The following is a 16,390-nucleotide window of genomic DNA, read 5'->3' as shown; positions in this document are numbered from 1 at the left end:
TTGCTGCTATAAATTACACGTGACAAATTCCAGTTTATTCTATGGTTATGTTCATTTATATGGTTGAAAATAGCCGAGTTCTGTTGTCCATACCTAACTGACCGTTTGTGTTGTATTAATCTCTGGGGAAGTGATTTACCTGTAAATCCGATGTAAGATTGGTCACAGTCCTGGCATGGGATTTCGTATACCCCAGAGTCCTTTGGAGATGTCTTTTGTTGGACGTTAATCAGGGATTTGGCTAAGGTGTTTGGGTAGTAAATGCAAAGGGTTGGATTTCCCAAGGGTGTGGGTTATTCTCTTAATCGTCTCCAGGTGAGGAATTTTTATTTTATTGTTGGGTGTGTCTCTGGTCTTGTCTTTAGGGGGTTGGTAGAAAATTACGTTTGCTTTTTGAATTGCTTTCTCAATTATATGGTCAGGATACTTTAAAGACGAAAGTTGTTTGCGAATTAGTTCAAATTCTTTTTCCAGGAAATCTGGGGAACAAATTCGTAAGGCTCTTAAGAATAGGTTGCTAGCTACACCTATCTTGATAGTAATGTCGTGATAGCTAAAGTAGTGAATATATGAAAGTGAGAACGTTGGTTTTCTGTACATGGTAAATTTGTATTCTGTCGTGTCTCTGATTATTAAAACATCAAGAAAAGGAATTTTGTTGTCTGTTTCCCATTCAACTTTAAATTTGATGCTGGGCACTAATGCGTTTACTTGTGGACGGATCTCTTGGTATAAATACCACCTTTTCTGTAAACTTTTCTCATTCATATACCTGAAGAGAGAGACAGCAGTCTCTGAAATATAGTACTTTTCTCTCTACATTTTGGTGTTTTATTGGCTCCTTTTATTAGATGGAATTCTGTTGTTACAGAACATTTTTACCAGTCATATATATATATATATATATATATATATATATATATATATATATATATATATATATTATAATTTTTGTTAATTATAAATTAATCCTGTATTGCACTTAATCAGCCTTTGGAGAGCATTTCAGAATTGGGAACTGCAGCTAACTGAAATGTGCAAAATAATTTTTGATTGACGGTTTACATTTCCACAAATGGAATTAAATTTTACCCAGAGAATTAGCAATATTGATTCCTTTTTCACACATCAGATTACAATAGAAAGGTCCTACTTGGGCATGGGATTACATATGCCTAGAATGTATGAATTAGAGGGCCTTATAGTACTTAGTATCACTTTGTCGAACGTATATCCTTAATTCGTGTTTGTGGATGCTTGGGATTGATAAACTGGAGTGAAATAAGTAAAGTTGACTGTATTTTCTATTATGTATCGGATATCAGGTTACTTTATACTCTACCTTTCCCTTATGTATGTATATATATACACATATACATACATAAGCGAACACCACAAGAAAAGGACATTCAGAAGTTCAGTACCAAAAGCTTTTGCTTATGCACGCAACTTCAGGGAACTTTGAGATCGGAAAGTAATTTGGAGGAGAAAGAGCCTTCCTCATTTTTAACTTTCGAACGCCAGACAATTACTTATGTAGCGTCCTAGAATAGAGTTTTAGATACATTTCAATTGGAAGTAATAGCTAACGAGTAGACAATGAAATTGAAACGTATTAAACCTTTATTCTTGGACGATACATAAGTAATTCGTCTGGCGTTCGAAAGTAAAAAATGATGAAGGCTCTCTCTTCCAAAGTCGGATAAAATGACACTAGGAATCTGGGACACGAAAACTAAGACACGGAAAGCAAGCACGACCCCGGGTAGTGACTAAGGCTCAATAAGAGAAGAAGGGGTCTCGGTAGGTGGACCAGAGAGAGAGAGAGAGAGAGAGAGAGAGAGAGAGAGAGAGAGAGAGAGAGAGGTGAAAGGCAAATAACAAACAAGAAGAACGAGAAATACCAGGAGGGAAAATAGAGGCGGTTTGACTTGTTTGTTTTGTCTTGTACACATGTATATAAAGTGAGCAAACCGATAGTTCGTCGCAGTTTCTTGACGAGCGCAGATCAACCAAAAGCTCCAGTTATGAAGTGTGTAAGTACTTGGTGAGAATTCTTGCTGCAAACACAGGGTCCTCCCTTGTGTTCTGGAAACCACCGAGGCTTCTGGAACTCTTGGTTCTTGAGTCTAACTTAGGTTTCAATTTTTTTTTTGTACATAACGCTTCGTGAAATCACTCACAGCGTCTAAGTTTGTGATACCTCTGCAGGCTCAAAGCACAGCCAGTCTTCTGTTTCTGAATTGCCAAGAAAGTCTTGGCACCTTTTATGGTATTGAGCTCATTGTCATTTTCCTGATACGTCTTTCATGTTTGTGTTGGCTGTTAGGTTGATATTTTGAGGAATTCCAGAATTGACTGATAATGACTTACGTTTGTGACAACATTCAAGACTTTCAAAATACATTTAAATTCATCTGTTCTGTGCACATTGCTCACTGCAAATCAAAAGTCCAGCTATATTCAATGCACATTGATTACTGAGCACTGGACATTGCTCACTGCAACACATAGGTCAGTGCAGGTCACCACAGCCATAAACAACACTTTGATATTGCCTAGAGCATATTACTTAGAGCACATTGCTGAGAAAAATTGTTCAGAGCTAATTGCCAAGAACACATTGCTAAGAACACATTGCTCAAAGCACATTGTATAGAACACATTGCTCAGAGCACATTTAGAACACATTGCCTAGAACATATTGCTCAGAGCATTACCTTAGAGCACATTGCTCAGAGCACATTGCTGAGAACACACTGCTCAGAGCACATTGCTCAGTCCACATTCCTCTCTGCAGATCATCTTCGCCTGTGTTCTGGCCCTGGCCTTCGCTGCTCCTCAGCAGTTCCAGGACCCTGTGGCCATCACCAGGGACGAAAGGGTCGATAACGCCGACGGCAGCTTCCAGTACATCTTCGAGGCCGAGAACGGCATCTCCGCTCAGGCTGTGGGCGTCCCAGGAGTCGAAGGGCAGTCCAACATCGAGGGATCCTACAGGTGAGGGCGGTGTAATGCACTGGATGTGTCTCTTTGGTCGCTAGACGCATGATAACGAGTTCATAATAACGAATCAATGAATGCATATATCTTCATGATAACTATCTACGTATGCATACAAATTCCTTATAACTAATCAATGCATGCATAAAAGTTCATCATAACTATCTATGTATGCATACATGTTCTTGATAACTATAACTATCTATGCATGGATACAAGGTCATTATAACTATGTATGCATATAGGTTTACTGTTCACTAATTATGTATACATACAGGCTCACTGTAGATCACTATTTATGCATACAAGTTCATCACAGCAATCTGTGTATACATGTTCACTCATTTATGCATACACGTTCCCCTGCCCACTCTCATCAATACATGTTCATGATAACTATCTACGTAAGCGTAGAAATCACCTGCTCACTCTTATCAGCACGCGGTCAGGATAACTATCTACTTATGCATAAAAGTTCCCCTGTCCACTCTAATCAGTGCATGTTCATGATAAGTATCAACTTATGCATAAAAATCACCAGTCCAAACCCACCAGTAAGGGCGTTCTTATTCTTCTTCTTGCAGCTTCCCACTTCCTGACGGCAGTGGAATCGCCGAAGTTCGCTACGTCGCCGACGAGAACGGCTTCCGGGCCGAGTCCCCTCTCCTCCCCGTCGCTCCCCCAGCCCCAGCCCACGTCGAGGAGCTCCTCAGGATCGCTGACGAGCAGAGGGCAGCTGGAATCACCTTCGAGTAAAAAGAGAGATCGAGCGAGACAAGACTTTTAGGTTATGTCCGATTGATTCTTTCTTTTTTTCTCTCTCTCTTAGCAGAACAGTCGATGTTGTCCCGTGAAACTGATTATTATTGTCAATAAAGGTTAAAATTCACATGAGGTGTTTTGGATTACGCGTCTTTTGTCCTTGAAGAAAGACATATGTATGTATGTATGTTTATGTATGTATGTATGTATTATATACAAGTATATATATATACACATGTATATAGTTATATTTTTATACACACACACGCACACACACACACACACACACACACACACACACATATATATATATATATATATATATATATATATATATATATATATATATATATAATTATATATATAATTCATCTATTTCATAGACTGTTTCAGTTTTATGACGAACTTGTATCTTTAACTATTTACTTGCGGAATACCGATTTCCTGCAAGGCCGATCTCTCTATAAAATGTGGAATGGCAGAATTTATCAGTCATTCACAAGCTCGCTGCTTCGAAAATCAATATTGACGCTAATTTCTCATAGCTCCGTGTCGATACCCGAGGAAAGATATGTCTTGTTACTTACCCCAAGAACGATCTTGGCTGTTGATGTGAAGCTTGTTCCAAAGAATTCACGCTTTACTGGAGCGCCATTTATACTCAAGGATCGTCTTGGCCCTCTCTTGTCCTCAGGCATCGTTTATATACGTGTGGGAACTAGGTCGGATTCACGAGGAGACTATGACGGATTCACACATTCCTACAAGGAGGGTTAGGCTACAAAACTGGATGCAAAATGACCAATCGTAAGCACTGAAATATGAGAAATGATGAGGAAAATATGCAATAATATCTATAATGAAGACTTGGCTATCATAGAACAAACCCAAAACGAATAAGACATAGATTTGCTAGAATCCATAATTATATTATAAAGAATGATGTTCCAACGCTAACACTGAAACAACGTCTGTACAATTGTTTATTGCTAAACCTATTGCATATGTTCTTGGTTTCTTTCCTCTGTTGGGCTCTTGAAAAAAAAAACTTATAATATTTCTATATGTCTTATTATTCCTGCTGTTTAGATAAGTGTGGTGACTTTTCCTCTAGCCTTGTGTTTGTCATATGATTTATGTATAAATCGACGTTTCAATGTGATTTTTGATAAGGTGGTTTTCAATAGTGTCCTTGAAAATGCTACGTCAGCAACTGTTGTGAAATGTTGGCATAATGGTATTATGGTGCCATTTCCCATTAGCGTTTGAGACTGTATCTTGAGTCGAGACACACCATATATAGATGCATATGCATGCATAAATGAATTCTTGTCGAACACAGCACACCGTTTTTTTATGCTTTCATACATTAAACACAAATGGCTTTTAGTATAAAAAATTCACTCGTCTCCAGCATAAACACCGAAGGGGAATTTATATGTGATAAGTGATCCGTCATAAGGAGGGCTAGAACCACCGATACATACATACATACATACATACATACGTACATACATACATACATACATGTTACTTGTTGACGGCTTATCCAGGTCCCGCACCGTTTCCACAGCGCTCGCAGGATCCCCATTATCAAATTAACAGTTTCTTCATCAGATGTATTTAATCACACTGCAAATTCCATATTCATACATGCACAAGGACTTCTGTCAGACTCTACCCAGGACCGTAGATATATCAGTAGTAATGTCCACAGACATTAATACTGAAAAGACGGTGATGAGATCCCTACCGTAGTGTAGAGAAGTGTCTTGTTAGTCCTTTCCTTCTTGTAGTTATACAGATCTGCATGAAATGAACAGGATTTGAGGCAGTGGCAGTTGAAGTTAACGATTCCAAGATGAGAATACTTTGGAAATGTTAAATGTAGTATTTAAAGAAATTACCTATAGAATCTACAATACCCTCAGGAATTCTACACTCTTATATGAAACGCTTGTCACAGCGAAGTTTAATATCTAAAATACGAGAATATGAAGTAATAATGACAGCAGAATTCAAACCAACATCCAGAGTATCAGAACGAGGTCACGTTGCCGACCTGACCATTAGAATAGCATTTTGAGTTGCAGGACCAGTAAAATTTCTCTCGGATAGATGCAAGTCCATTTTTCTAAAAGAACGGATAAATCCCTGAATGATAATAATGATAATAAAAACCGCAAAGTAGCCAGTTCTTTTTTAATTTTCTCGAGGAGAAATGAATAAACAAACCTCTGGAGCGCCTCAGTGGCGTGGTTGGTATGGTCTTGGCCTGCCACCTCGGTGGCCGAGAGTTAGATTCTCGGGCATTCCATTAAGGGGTCAGAGATGTGTAGTTTTGGTGATAGAACTTCACTCTCGACGTGGTTCGGAAGTCACGTAAAGCCGTTGGTCCCGTTGCTGAATAACCACTGGTTCCATATAACGTAAAAACACCACACAAACAAACAAACCTACCCCTAGGCTGGATACTCCGATAGCTTCAAAAAGAATATAGATAGCTATGTAGAGATTATGAGCATAGACGGAAATAGGATGAAATAGAGACAAATTACAAATATAATAAGAATTGGAATTGTGAGACAAGAATTAGCTGAAAATTAACAGACTGATAGGTGGGCGTTTATTGAACACATTTACACAATTAAAATTGTAGATTCTTCAATATGGTCCCACAAAAGAACACAAAAATACACATAAAAACCTTAAAAAAAGAACACCTTAAGCCATATTATATATAGCATTTTCAATAATTTCACTTTTACGAGTAAAACTTTGCAAACAAAACTTTATATGCAGCTGATTACAAAAAACTTAGTTACTAATTTCTAGCGCAAAACAGAAAGTTTAAATATATTTTAGAGAAAACAAATGATATCTAAAAAAGCCGAACAACACCATTTCATTCAGTCTTAGTAAGTACTCTTCTTATATATATGAAGACAAATGAAGATAGCCTTTTGATGGTTGGATCATCGAAAAATTCGTTTCGTCTGAATGATTTACAGAAAATTTATTTTTCGTGGGAGAAAAAACTTAATGAGATTGCTGTTCCCACAATAAGGGTAAATTTTTATTTACTAATAAAGAGAAGTATGGATTCCTGATCAATTAAACATGCATAAATAGCTTGAGTGGCTAGGAGGTGAGTGTAGAGATGCATGACACTTAAAACATTAGGTTATTGCCAGGCGTGAAGTGCAAACTGTTGGGTCGTTTTGGTAGAAATAAAAGATAAGAATATAAGACCAAGAGCGACAGCAATGGAAGAGGGGTTAAGACTGAACAAGGGTAAACCTGAAAAAGGGTAAACCTTTTAACTACTATCAAAACTGCTGCCTCTTTTGGTTAATCTCTACAAAATCATTTGCCTCGTATCGTAATGGCTGAATTAAGTTAGGCGAGTTGTGAACCCTCGTATGGGACATTTATTTCCACATGACACCAAAACCTGTGATCATGCAGGAGTTCGCCAAATATAATCAGTTTTTCCAAGTAGCTGAGATGTAAACCTTTTGACAACATCGTGGCAATTCATACACTTCGACCTCAGTATATGTTCAAGAAATAAGGAAATAAAGAAATTGCTTTTTCACGATTACTCAGACATGAAGCCTAATTTGTGTAATTAAGATTTAGTGCCAGACGAATGAAGCCGAGGTCTGGGTAACTTGACTGCTAAGAGAGAGTGGCATTTTGCAATCTAAGAAGCGTGATTGAAGGATTTCCACGTACCACTCGCAAGGTGACCAGGTGTGCGCCTTCGAAGTTCCCTTTTTATCAGCGTACACAAACGTACAAACGTTGCTGAGGAGAGAGAGAGAGAGAGAGAGAGAGAGAGAGAGAGAGAGAGAGAGAGAGAGAGAGGAACAGTTGAGGACCTGTGCTGGAACGATCCGATGTCGTGAAGAATGCCAAAAATGAACCAGGTTGTCCTTCCCAGAGATAGTTGCCAAACCTGTTAGCCCCAAGGGAGAAGATGTGCAGTTAGGAAAGAGGACTATAAATATGAAATTGGTCGTTGTAAGGGACACATTCACCGACGCATACCGTTGTCAACATGAAGCTTGTGAGTTGCCTCCGTTTTTAAGTGCACAAAATATATATCGTTCATGAATTTCGGTTAGGGCTTCGAATGGGTTTGCAGTTCAGATATCGTGTTGTCATAATTCAAGACTATTGCATCGTTTCTGGTTGCTATCTATTTTATCTATTTTTTCATTTAGCTAAAATGCTAAGGACTTGGGGACGTAACCCGAAGCCCTAATAAAAGTCCCATCCTGGAAAATGGTGCACTTCACGGGGTGCACTGTAGGCACCACTAAATGTTCCTTGCAGCTTACCTGCGGCCTCTATATGCAACCACTTGCATTCCTTTTATAATCCATTCTTATTATCTTTCTTCCATCTTGCTATCCACCCACTCCTAACAATTATTCTATAGTGCAACTGAGAGGATTTCTTCCTGATACGCCTTTCAGACCTTTTCACTGTCAACATCCGTTTCAGCGCTGAATGACCTCATAGATCCCATTGCTTTGCCCTTTGGCCTAAACCCTCTATTCCATTCCATTCTGCAGATCGTCCTCGCCACTTTCGTCTGCTTGGCCTCAGCTGCCCCACAGATCCTACAGGACCCCGTCGCCATCACCCGGGATGAGCGAGTCGACAACGGCGACGGAACTTTCAGCTACGTCTTCGAGGCCGAGAACGGAATCGCCGCCCAGGCGGCCGGTGTCCAGGGCTCCCAGGGGCAGTCGAACATCGAGGGCTTCTACAGGTAAGGATTTGGGGGTATGCACTCTTTTATTAGGCTGTTAAACATCACATCCACTGAACATTGAAATGAAATGTATTTCTAAAGCACACCAGGGTACTGTAGCGATTTTATTTCTAGGTCTTCAGTGGTTTCACTTCTAAGGCTACTCTTGCTTTATGAAAATCTTAGGATTTCTGAACAGGTTTGAATCAGCCAATAATCATTTCTCTGTCCCCTTTCAGCTATCCTCTCAGTGATGGCAGTGGAGTCATTGAAGTGAGGTACGTGGCTGACGAAAATGGCTTCCGTGCCGAGTCCCCCTTCCTGCCCACCCCCCACCCAACCCAACCCCCGCCCACGTCATCGAACTCCTGAGGATCGCCGAGGAACAGAGAGCTGCAGGAATCACTTTCGAGTAACGGAGTCCATGTAATCTGTTGTAAATCATGTAAATATGTGGCTTGTGTCATGTCGAAGTTCTGGAGTAGCAGTGAGGGAGATGCTGAAATAAACTGATGTCACAAAGATACATTTATTTTCTTTTATATTCCAAAAGACAACTTTTGAAGTTTACCAGACTGGGCATTGCTCAGCGCCTGACCAAACATTTATAACGGAAATTTCAAACAAACTTCGATCCTTCATCCAAGTATGACGGGAGTCCAAAATTCCATTGTATATATGTCTCAGAGATTCGCTTTTCGTCAAATCTCCATTATGATTTAGTTAGTACAGTTTTTAGCTGTATCACTGTACTACTTTTTTCATAAAATGCTTATTTTCGAAGTACCGAGGTTTCTGATCATGAATCAACTTTTACATTAAGGAAATATTGTATTGATAATGTGTGTGTATGTATATACGTATGTACCGTTTCCACTACGGTCCTAAGAGCAACATGTATCATGACAAGGATCTGTGAAACCTTGAAGAGGTGCAGTTGGCTGAAACCCACCAAAAACTGCTCGGAGGCAATGTTGGGACTTCTGTAACCGGATGGGACTTATAGGTTTTTGGGTGGAGCATATTATCATTCCCGAAAGCTCACGACAGGAGTAGCATGCTGGTGTGCTTTTAGTTGACTGCCCAAGAAACGCACGACTTACAGCAGGAAGGACCATTGGCGCCCAATATGGAATTCCTGCCGCAGGACGACTGACAAACTTGATAGCTTACCTGTCGTCTGATGAGAAAAGGTAAAAATATGTATGTATGTATGTATGTAAACTCCTTTTTACTGTAGAGGGTCGTCTTCAGAGGATGTTAATTTTCCTGCTTATTGGAAGTGTTCTCAAGGCCGGCCACAAATCACCACAGTTAACTTGCCCTCTAATAAATGAATGGCTACTTACGCCAACAGAGGCACTCGGGTTCGTCATGAATTCGGGTCGAGTGTCTTAGTGATATGGCCCAGATTTTTTTGCTGGTCAAAGGATATTGTCCACTTAATATAACTAGGTTCAGGTGAACAGCAGATACGACAAAGTTTCTTCCTCACTCAGAGGGAAACTGTGGAAAAAATCAACAGTGGAGTCTTACATATCAAAAAGAAACATGAATCCTTGTGTTCACAGCAATAGCTCTTGCTCGAAGTAGGCTTCTTATAACTTAGTTAACGTACGCTTCGGAAAATCTGTGAGATTATGAAACTGCCTAAATAAATCTTGACAGATATTTTCATGCTTCCAGTCAGAGGATTGGTCATCTGTGAACTGCGATGTTGGTCTGCCTCTAAGATACCTGAATTCCGAAGGCTTGAGTGGTAAGGCCGTTCTCGACCTCGAAGAGGTAACTCGAGTTCCGTCCCCTTCGTCGGCTCTTTCGTCTTGAGTGAATTTTCTGAGGGGCAGCCAAAGCCACAGAAAGGACAGGATTGAATCTGATCAGGTAGTGTACTGACAGAACAATCAAAACAAAGACTGGATAAAGAAATAAATAGCTCGTATAAGAATCTCACGAACTAATGTTATTGAATAGAAGATACAATGGCGTTATAGGGAAACCTTTAACCACATTGCTGAAAGATACAGTTGTATTTTGCTGTAATGAGTTCATCCCTAAATGAAGTTTCTGTGACAGAATTTCAAGTATAGCTTTTAGATGGTAATGTAGATAAATATAATGTTTTATACAGAGACAAAGTTAGCAATGATCGGATATAATGAGAAATATAATTTCTTCTTCAAGAATCCAGTGTTATACTGGTGGATTGTACCAGAAATATTGTTCTGTAGGCAATGACCTGGTATTGATTGACAAGGTGAGTTTAAGACATCGACTTTGATTCGAATGCTGAGAGAGAGAGAGAGAGAGAGAGAGAGAGAGAGAGAGAGAGAGAGAGAGAGAGAGAGAGAGAGAGAGAGAGAGAGAGAGAGAGAGAGAGAGAGAGAGAGAAGAAGCAAATAATGATTGAAAACCAGTTCCTCATTCCTGTAAAAACTTTCAGTTATTGATTGATACCTCTCTCTCTCTCTCTCTCTCTCTCTCTCTCTCTCTCCTCTCTCTCTCCTCCTCTCTCTCTCTCTCTGTATTCCGAACCTTTTCCTGGTACTGAATGTCTCCAGGTTTCATATGTATGTATGTATGTATGTGTACAAAGTTCATGTATAGACATTCATAGACAGCCATAGTAAATGAAAACATTTGTCCTTGATTTGATTATACATAGAAAACATGAATGTAAGTGCATGAAATGTATCAGTTCAGATTTGAGAGAGAGAGAGAGAGAGTGAGAGAGAGAGAGAGAGAGAGAGAGAGAGAGAGAGAGAGAGGAGACGAGAGAATGAGAGATAGAGAGAGAGAGAGAGAGAGAGAGAGAGAGAGAGGGTGGTTGGAAAATTTGTTGGAATATGGAAAATCCATACTGTACTATTAAATTGATAACGCCATTTGCAAAAAACCTCAGACTCCATCATTTTGAAAAAAAAAAACTGCATCAAAAATTTAAATGATGGAACATTCCATTGTTGAGAAAGAGGACTACCAAAGACGAAAATAATTTATAGCCAAGGTCCATTTCGCTAAAACTCCTAAGTTTGACATTGAAAAAAAAAATCAAATTCGACATTCGTATTCATTTGTGCATTGTCGTTGCTCAAATTCAAAACTTAACAAATGACGCTTGAGAAATGGTGTCTCCAAAGCCCCAAAGATGACTGGGACTGAAAAGCGACTTCGCTCAAACTTTCAGTGCTTGAATCTGCAACCGCTGGAAAGTTGCGTCCTTGGGATCTGATTTTTCTCGTGCCACAAGACGTTCTTAGGTTACTGATACGAGGCCGGAGTAGTTTCGCGGGGTGAGGGGAGACGCCGTGGAGAGATATAAATGTGGCAGGACTTTAGCTTTCTACATCAGTGGTTCTCGAACAACCAACCGTGCCAGTCGTCGACATCATGAAGCTGGTGAGAAGTTTTGATATAAGCTTCGTCATTAGTAGATTCACGAACGTTAGACTGCGTTCTTAAAGAAACTGACAATTAGGATGCTATCTCTTGGTTGGTAATACCTCCTGGAAGTAGCATTCTTGTTAGTGTCTGCAAAAACGTAGTTTTGATTGTATCTTTGAAAGAGAGAAAATGTGTTTTTTCCCCATTTAGTCTCCTTCTCCTGTTACTTATGTCTCGCCCCCACCCCGGCGATTATCCTGAATTGAGTGGACCTTCCAGTTTTATCTGCTAAAACGTAGAATATGGATTTGACCTTATTTCAGAAAGATTCAAAATTTGTCTTTTCCCTTAGAATCACCTCATGTGATTTATCTCCCACTAGATCATCCTCGCTTGTGTGGACCTTCCTATTCGAGCATCTGCAAAAACGTAGAATGTGGTTTTGCTTTCATCTCCGAAAGATTCAAAAGGTGTTTTTGTTCTGCTAATCACCTCATGTGATTTATCTCCCACCAGATTATCCTCGCTTGTGTGGCCTGCGTAGCTTTGGCAGCTCCTCAGATCCAGGATCCCGTTGCCATCACTCGTGACGACAGGACTGACAACGCCGATGGCACTTTCAGTTACGTCTTCGAGGCAGAGAACGGCATCGTGGCTCAGGCCGCCGGCGTTCAAGGGTCACAGGGGCAGTCCAACATTGAGGGCTCCTACAGGTAACTAGAATCTTTACAGGCAAATGATGTTTCGAGTCATTTAGGATATTCTTGACCCTTACATTTTGATTGTTTACATAAAGCATTCGAAATGTTGATTTATTTATCAAACTATTTATTTATTTATTTATTCATTTTTGCAGCTTCCCACTGAGTGATGGCAGCGGCTTCGTCGAGGTGAGGTACGTGGCTGACGAAAATGGCTTCCGTGCCGAGTCCCCCTTCCTGCCCACCCCCCACCCAACTCCCGCCCACGTCATCGAACTCCTGAGGATCGCCGACGAACAGAGAGCTGCAGGAATCACCTTCGAGTGATCACTATCGCCCACCAGAAATGTTCGTTGATAATTGTTATCTCGTTTCTCTTGTTTCATTGTCTACGACTCGAGTTATTCGACGAAGAACGAAAATTATTTCACGTCTTGAATCATTGAATACTGCTTTTTTGGAAGCTGTGAATTTTGGTCTAAGATATTTTGATTTTGCTTCGGTGAAAGATGTCGTAGCAAAAAAGTAGCCGTGTAAATTATATGTCATCTGATTTCAAAAAATGGTTTATTCAAAAGAAACATTATTTCCTACTGTACCTATGTTTTAGCCTTTAGAAGTCTTCCTAAAATTATAGCTTATTTGGAATATCAAATATTATATACATATCAATGAAATACAATATATGAAAATATTTACATGTTTCCATCGGTGAAATCCATTATTCAACAGAATCTGACTGCAGTGTCACAATTAAAAATCACAATTAATTTCATGAGTTTTTGTTGCATATAATTGACAAGCGAGCATCTTGTGAGAATTTAAAGCCTTAAGTAAGGTAAGGCAAACCTCTTGATATACATTAAGTAAACAATAGTGAGATTGGAATTGCTCTTGACTCTTAATGAGATGAGAAAAGAATCTTAAAACCTCAATAATTAGAGGAACCGAACTCTCAAAGCATGTTGGTTTCTTGTGAGCCAAAAGACAACCGAGAAGGTTTTGGTTTTTTGCAACGAAAAGGAAGAAACCCAAACCCTCCTGGTTACTCGTAATCTAAAGAAACGAACCCAAAAAACCTCTTTATTACATAAACGTGCTTCGGAACCCTTTGGCTTCTTGTAATCGAAAAATCGAACCATAGAACCTCTCAGTTTTCTTGCTAAAAAGAAGATGACCTCAAAACCTCTTGTTACGTAAAGAGGGGGAACATAAGTGCTTCTCCAGTTGAAGAAAGGAACCTTAAAAGCTCTTGTTATCAAAGATGGAGATGCTTAGAGCCTCTTGTGATTAAAGAAGGGAATCTCCAAATCTGGTATCGAAAGAAGAGATTCTTGTAACCGTCTTGGTTTCTTGAATTAAACAGAAAGGATTCTTGTGACCCATTGGTTACTTAATTCAAAAATAGAGCTTCCTGAAAAGCTTTTGTTATCAAAGATGGAGATGTTTAGAGCCTCTTGTGGGTAAGGAAGGGAATCTCCAAAACTCCTGTTATCGAAAGAAGAGATTCTTGTAACCCTCTTGGTTTCTGAAATTGAGAAGAAGGGATTCTTGTAACCCTCTTGGTTTTTTAAATTCAAAACAAGAGATTCTTGAAACCTCTTGGTTTCTTGAATCCAAAAGAAGAGATTCTTGCTTGTAACGTCTTGACTTTTTAAATTCAAAAGACGAGACTCTTGAAGCATCTCGTTTTGTCCCATGTGAAAGATGGGAAAATCAACAACTCTTGTTACCAAAATAGAGAAATGGAAACCCCGTGGGATTCTTGGTGTAATCAATGGTCTAGAACCATTTTTCTGGATTTACCTGACAAGGACAAAATGCTCTACTACTAATTAATGGAGTTTATTCACGCTTGGTCCTAACCGTAATTGGATGATTGACCACCTATGAATGCAAGGTACGATTGAGCAGATGAACTACCTGCAGGGATGCTGAAATAGGCTCTGGCTTGAGACTCCTTGGCAAAACGAGGTCCTTGAATGGTAGGATAACGTCTTATCCCAAAAATCTACCGACATTCGGATCGCTGTTTCAATTCGAGGTTCGCACCATTCCTCTAGTGTGTATAAATATACTTTGCCCGAGATGTGATCACGGGATATACGTGGGGTGCACGAAGCCAGTGCTGGAAGTAATCGAATAGATTTCCACAGGGGCATAAGTCACAAAACTGCTAGCTGGTCATCGAATCCTGAGCAATCAAAACAAGGAATCGTTAAAAAATGCGCAAGACTTACATTGACCTCAGAGATTTTTTCTGCCATAGGCTAAGTGTAGAGTAACAACGACCTTTCTGTCTGGATATCTATAATTACTATTAAAAAAGAAGAAGAAAAATCGTACCGCTGTTAAATACTCCGGCATTTCCAGTACAACTATTTACAGCTGAGCACTGGAAAGTGATTTCCTCATTTTCTTTTTATCCGAGCAAGTCAGTTTCTATCATCTGTGTGTGGGTTATTCTAAGGTTCTGACGAAACTACTTTGATTTTGGTGTGTCTATCCGTGAATGTGGTGTGTATTTTAAATAGCTTAGTTTCCTAAGATTATTTTTAATTGATTCTATTTCCTGAAGAGGCAGCGTTGTATTGAATCAAAACGCTATGTTTTCAATGTGTGATTGGTACGTGTTACTAACGTTCGCGGAACATTGCTCAGCGTTGAAAGTGCGACTTCAGATGTTTCACAGAACATCGGCTCCAATGACAAACTGTTGAAGGATCAGGATACCTTTCCCTGCTATGTTTCCATCGTGATGTGCATCGAGAAGTCCAGCTCTACCCCTCAAAACTCCTGGAACTCATTTTCCATACAGGGAGTATCCGAAGCAAATACTTTTTAAGCTGTGATTTTCTCGTTGGAATTGGTTGACGACAAAACCAGGTGAGTTTTTTTCTTTCTTTAAATCCTCAGGCTATGATAAACCCGAGAGGGTTCCCAAGAGAAATTAACGTACAGGAAGAGAAAAGTTAATAGGAAAAGGTGATAAATGGAAAAATATGAAGGAATAGAGTATAATAAACCCAAAAGGACTCCAAAGTGCTATCAGCCTGCAGAAGGAGACAAGTTGTAGAAAACGGAATTAAATATCAAGGAATAGAACATAAAACCGACACACCTGAAATTCATTAAGCGTCGTCAGCAGCAGCAGCAGCAGAGAGCAGGAATGAATTTGCTCGTCGCTGTCAAATATTTGGAGATCAGAAGATTCCAGAACTACAGTGGGCAAACTATTCCACATTTTAGTTGTAGCCAAGATAAAACTCCTAGATTTTTAGCCAGGATAAAACTTGCTAGCAAAGTGAATATTATTCAATCCGATGCTGGAAAGCGTCAGTGATGGAAGCTGCACCAACCTGTCTGTTTAGAGAATAACCAGGACAGTGGAAGAGGGGCAGATCGACAATCAGTGGGAACTGAGTCATTCTTCAAAGCAGCCGAGCGCCGACTCTGATTTATGTCTCACTTCTTCAGAATATATTATAGAATCGTTACAGATCGTACAACGATTCTCGCAATGTAAGAATAACCAAAATTAAGGAAAACTATTATAGATCTTAGTGTTCTTTATAAGTAACTGATAATCATCCATAGCGAGGATTTATTCAGTGGACTTCAAATATAAAAGTTTGAAATACCGATGTATTGTCAGTGATGGATGCATATTTAATTAAACGAGATTTTATTGTGTCGTTGTTTCACTTGAAGTTGATTTTGATTATGAAATGAGCTATTTCCCAAGAATTACACACACACACACACACACACACAC

The 16,390-nt window shown here is 39.5% G+C and overlaps 2 protein-coding genes and 1 pseudogene across 2 annotated transcripts; all 3 read left to right on the top strand.

Moving 5' to 3' along the window:
- The first annotated feature begins 1,888 nt into the window (after positions 1–1,888).
- Positions 1,889–3,892, top strand: LOC135199884 (cuticle protein AM1159-like). Its single transcript, XM_064228015.1, has 3 exons — positions 1,889–2,036; positions 2,801–3,000; positions 3,588–3,892. Exons 1-3 carry the CDS (start codon positions 2,028–2,030, stop codon positions 3,757–3,759), a joined length of 381 nt encoding a protein of 126 aa, XP_064084085.1. The 5' UTR covers positions 1,889–2,027; the 3' UTR covers positions 3,760–3,892.
- Positions 3,893–7,795: 3,903 nt separating this feature from the next.
- On the top strand, positions 7,796–9,056 carry LOC135199883 (cuticle protein AM1159-like; annotated as a pseudogene).
- Positions 9,057–11,810: 2,754 nt separating this feature from the next.
- LOC135199882 (cuticle protein AM1199-like) lies at positions 11,811–13,385 on the top strand. The gene is made up of 3 exons (XM_064228014.1): positions 11,811–11,929; positions 12,431–12,627; positions 12,771–13,385. The coding sequence occupies exons 1-3, from the start codon at positions 11,921–11,923 to the stop codon at positions 12,940–12,942; spliced, it is 378 nt and encodes a 125-aa protein (XP_064084084.1). The 5' UTR covers positions 11,811–11,920; the 3' UTR covers positions 12,943–13,385.
- The last annotated feature ends 3,005 nt before the right edge of the window (positions 13,386–16,390 follow it).

This window comes from Macrobrachium nipponense, chromosome 26, assembly GCF_015104395.2.
Source record: "Macrobrachium nipponense isolate FS-2020 chromosome 26, ASM1510439v2, whole genome shotgun sequence".
Lineage (NCBI taxonomy): Eukaryota > Metazoa > Arthropoda > Malacostraca > Decapoda > Palaemonidae > Macrobrachium > Macrobrachium nipponense.
The sequence above is the reverse complement of the archived record's forward strand: the minus strand, read 5'-3'. Positions and strand labels throughout refer to the sequence as shown.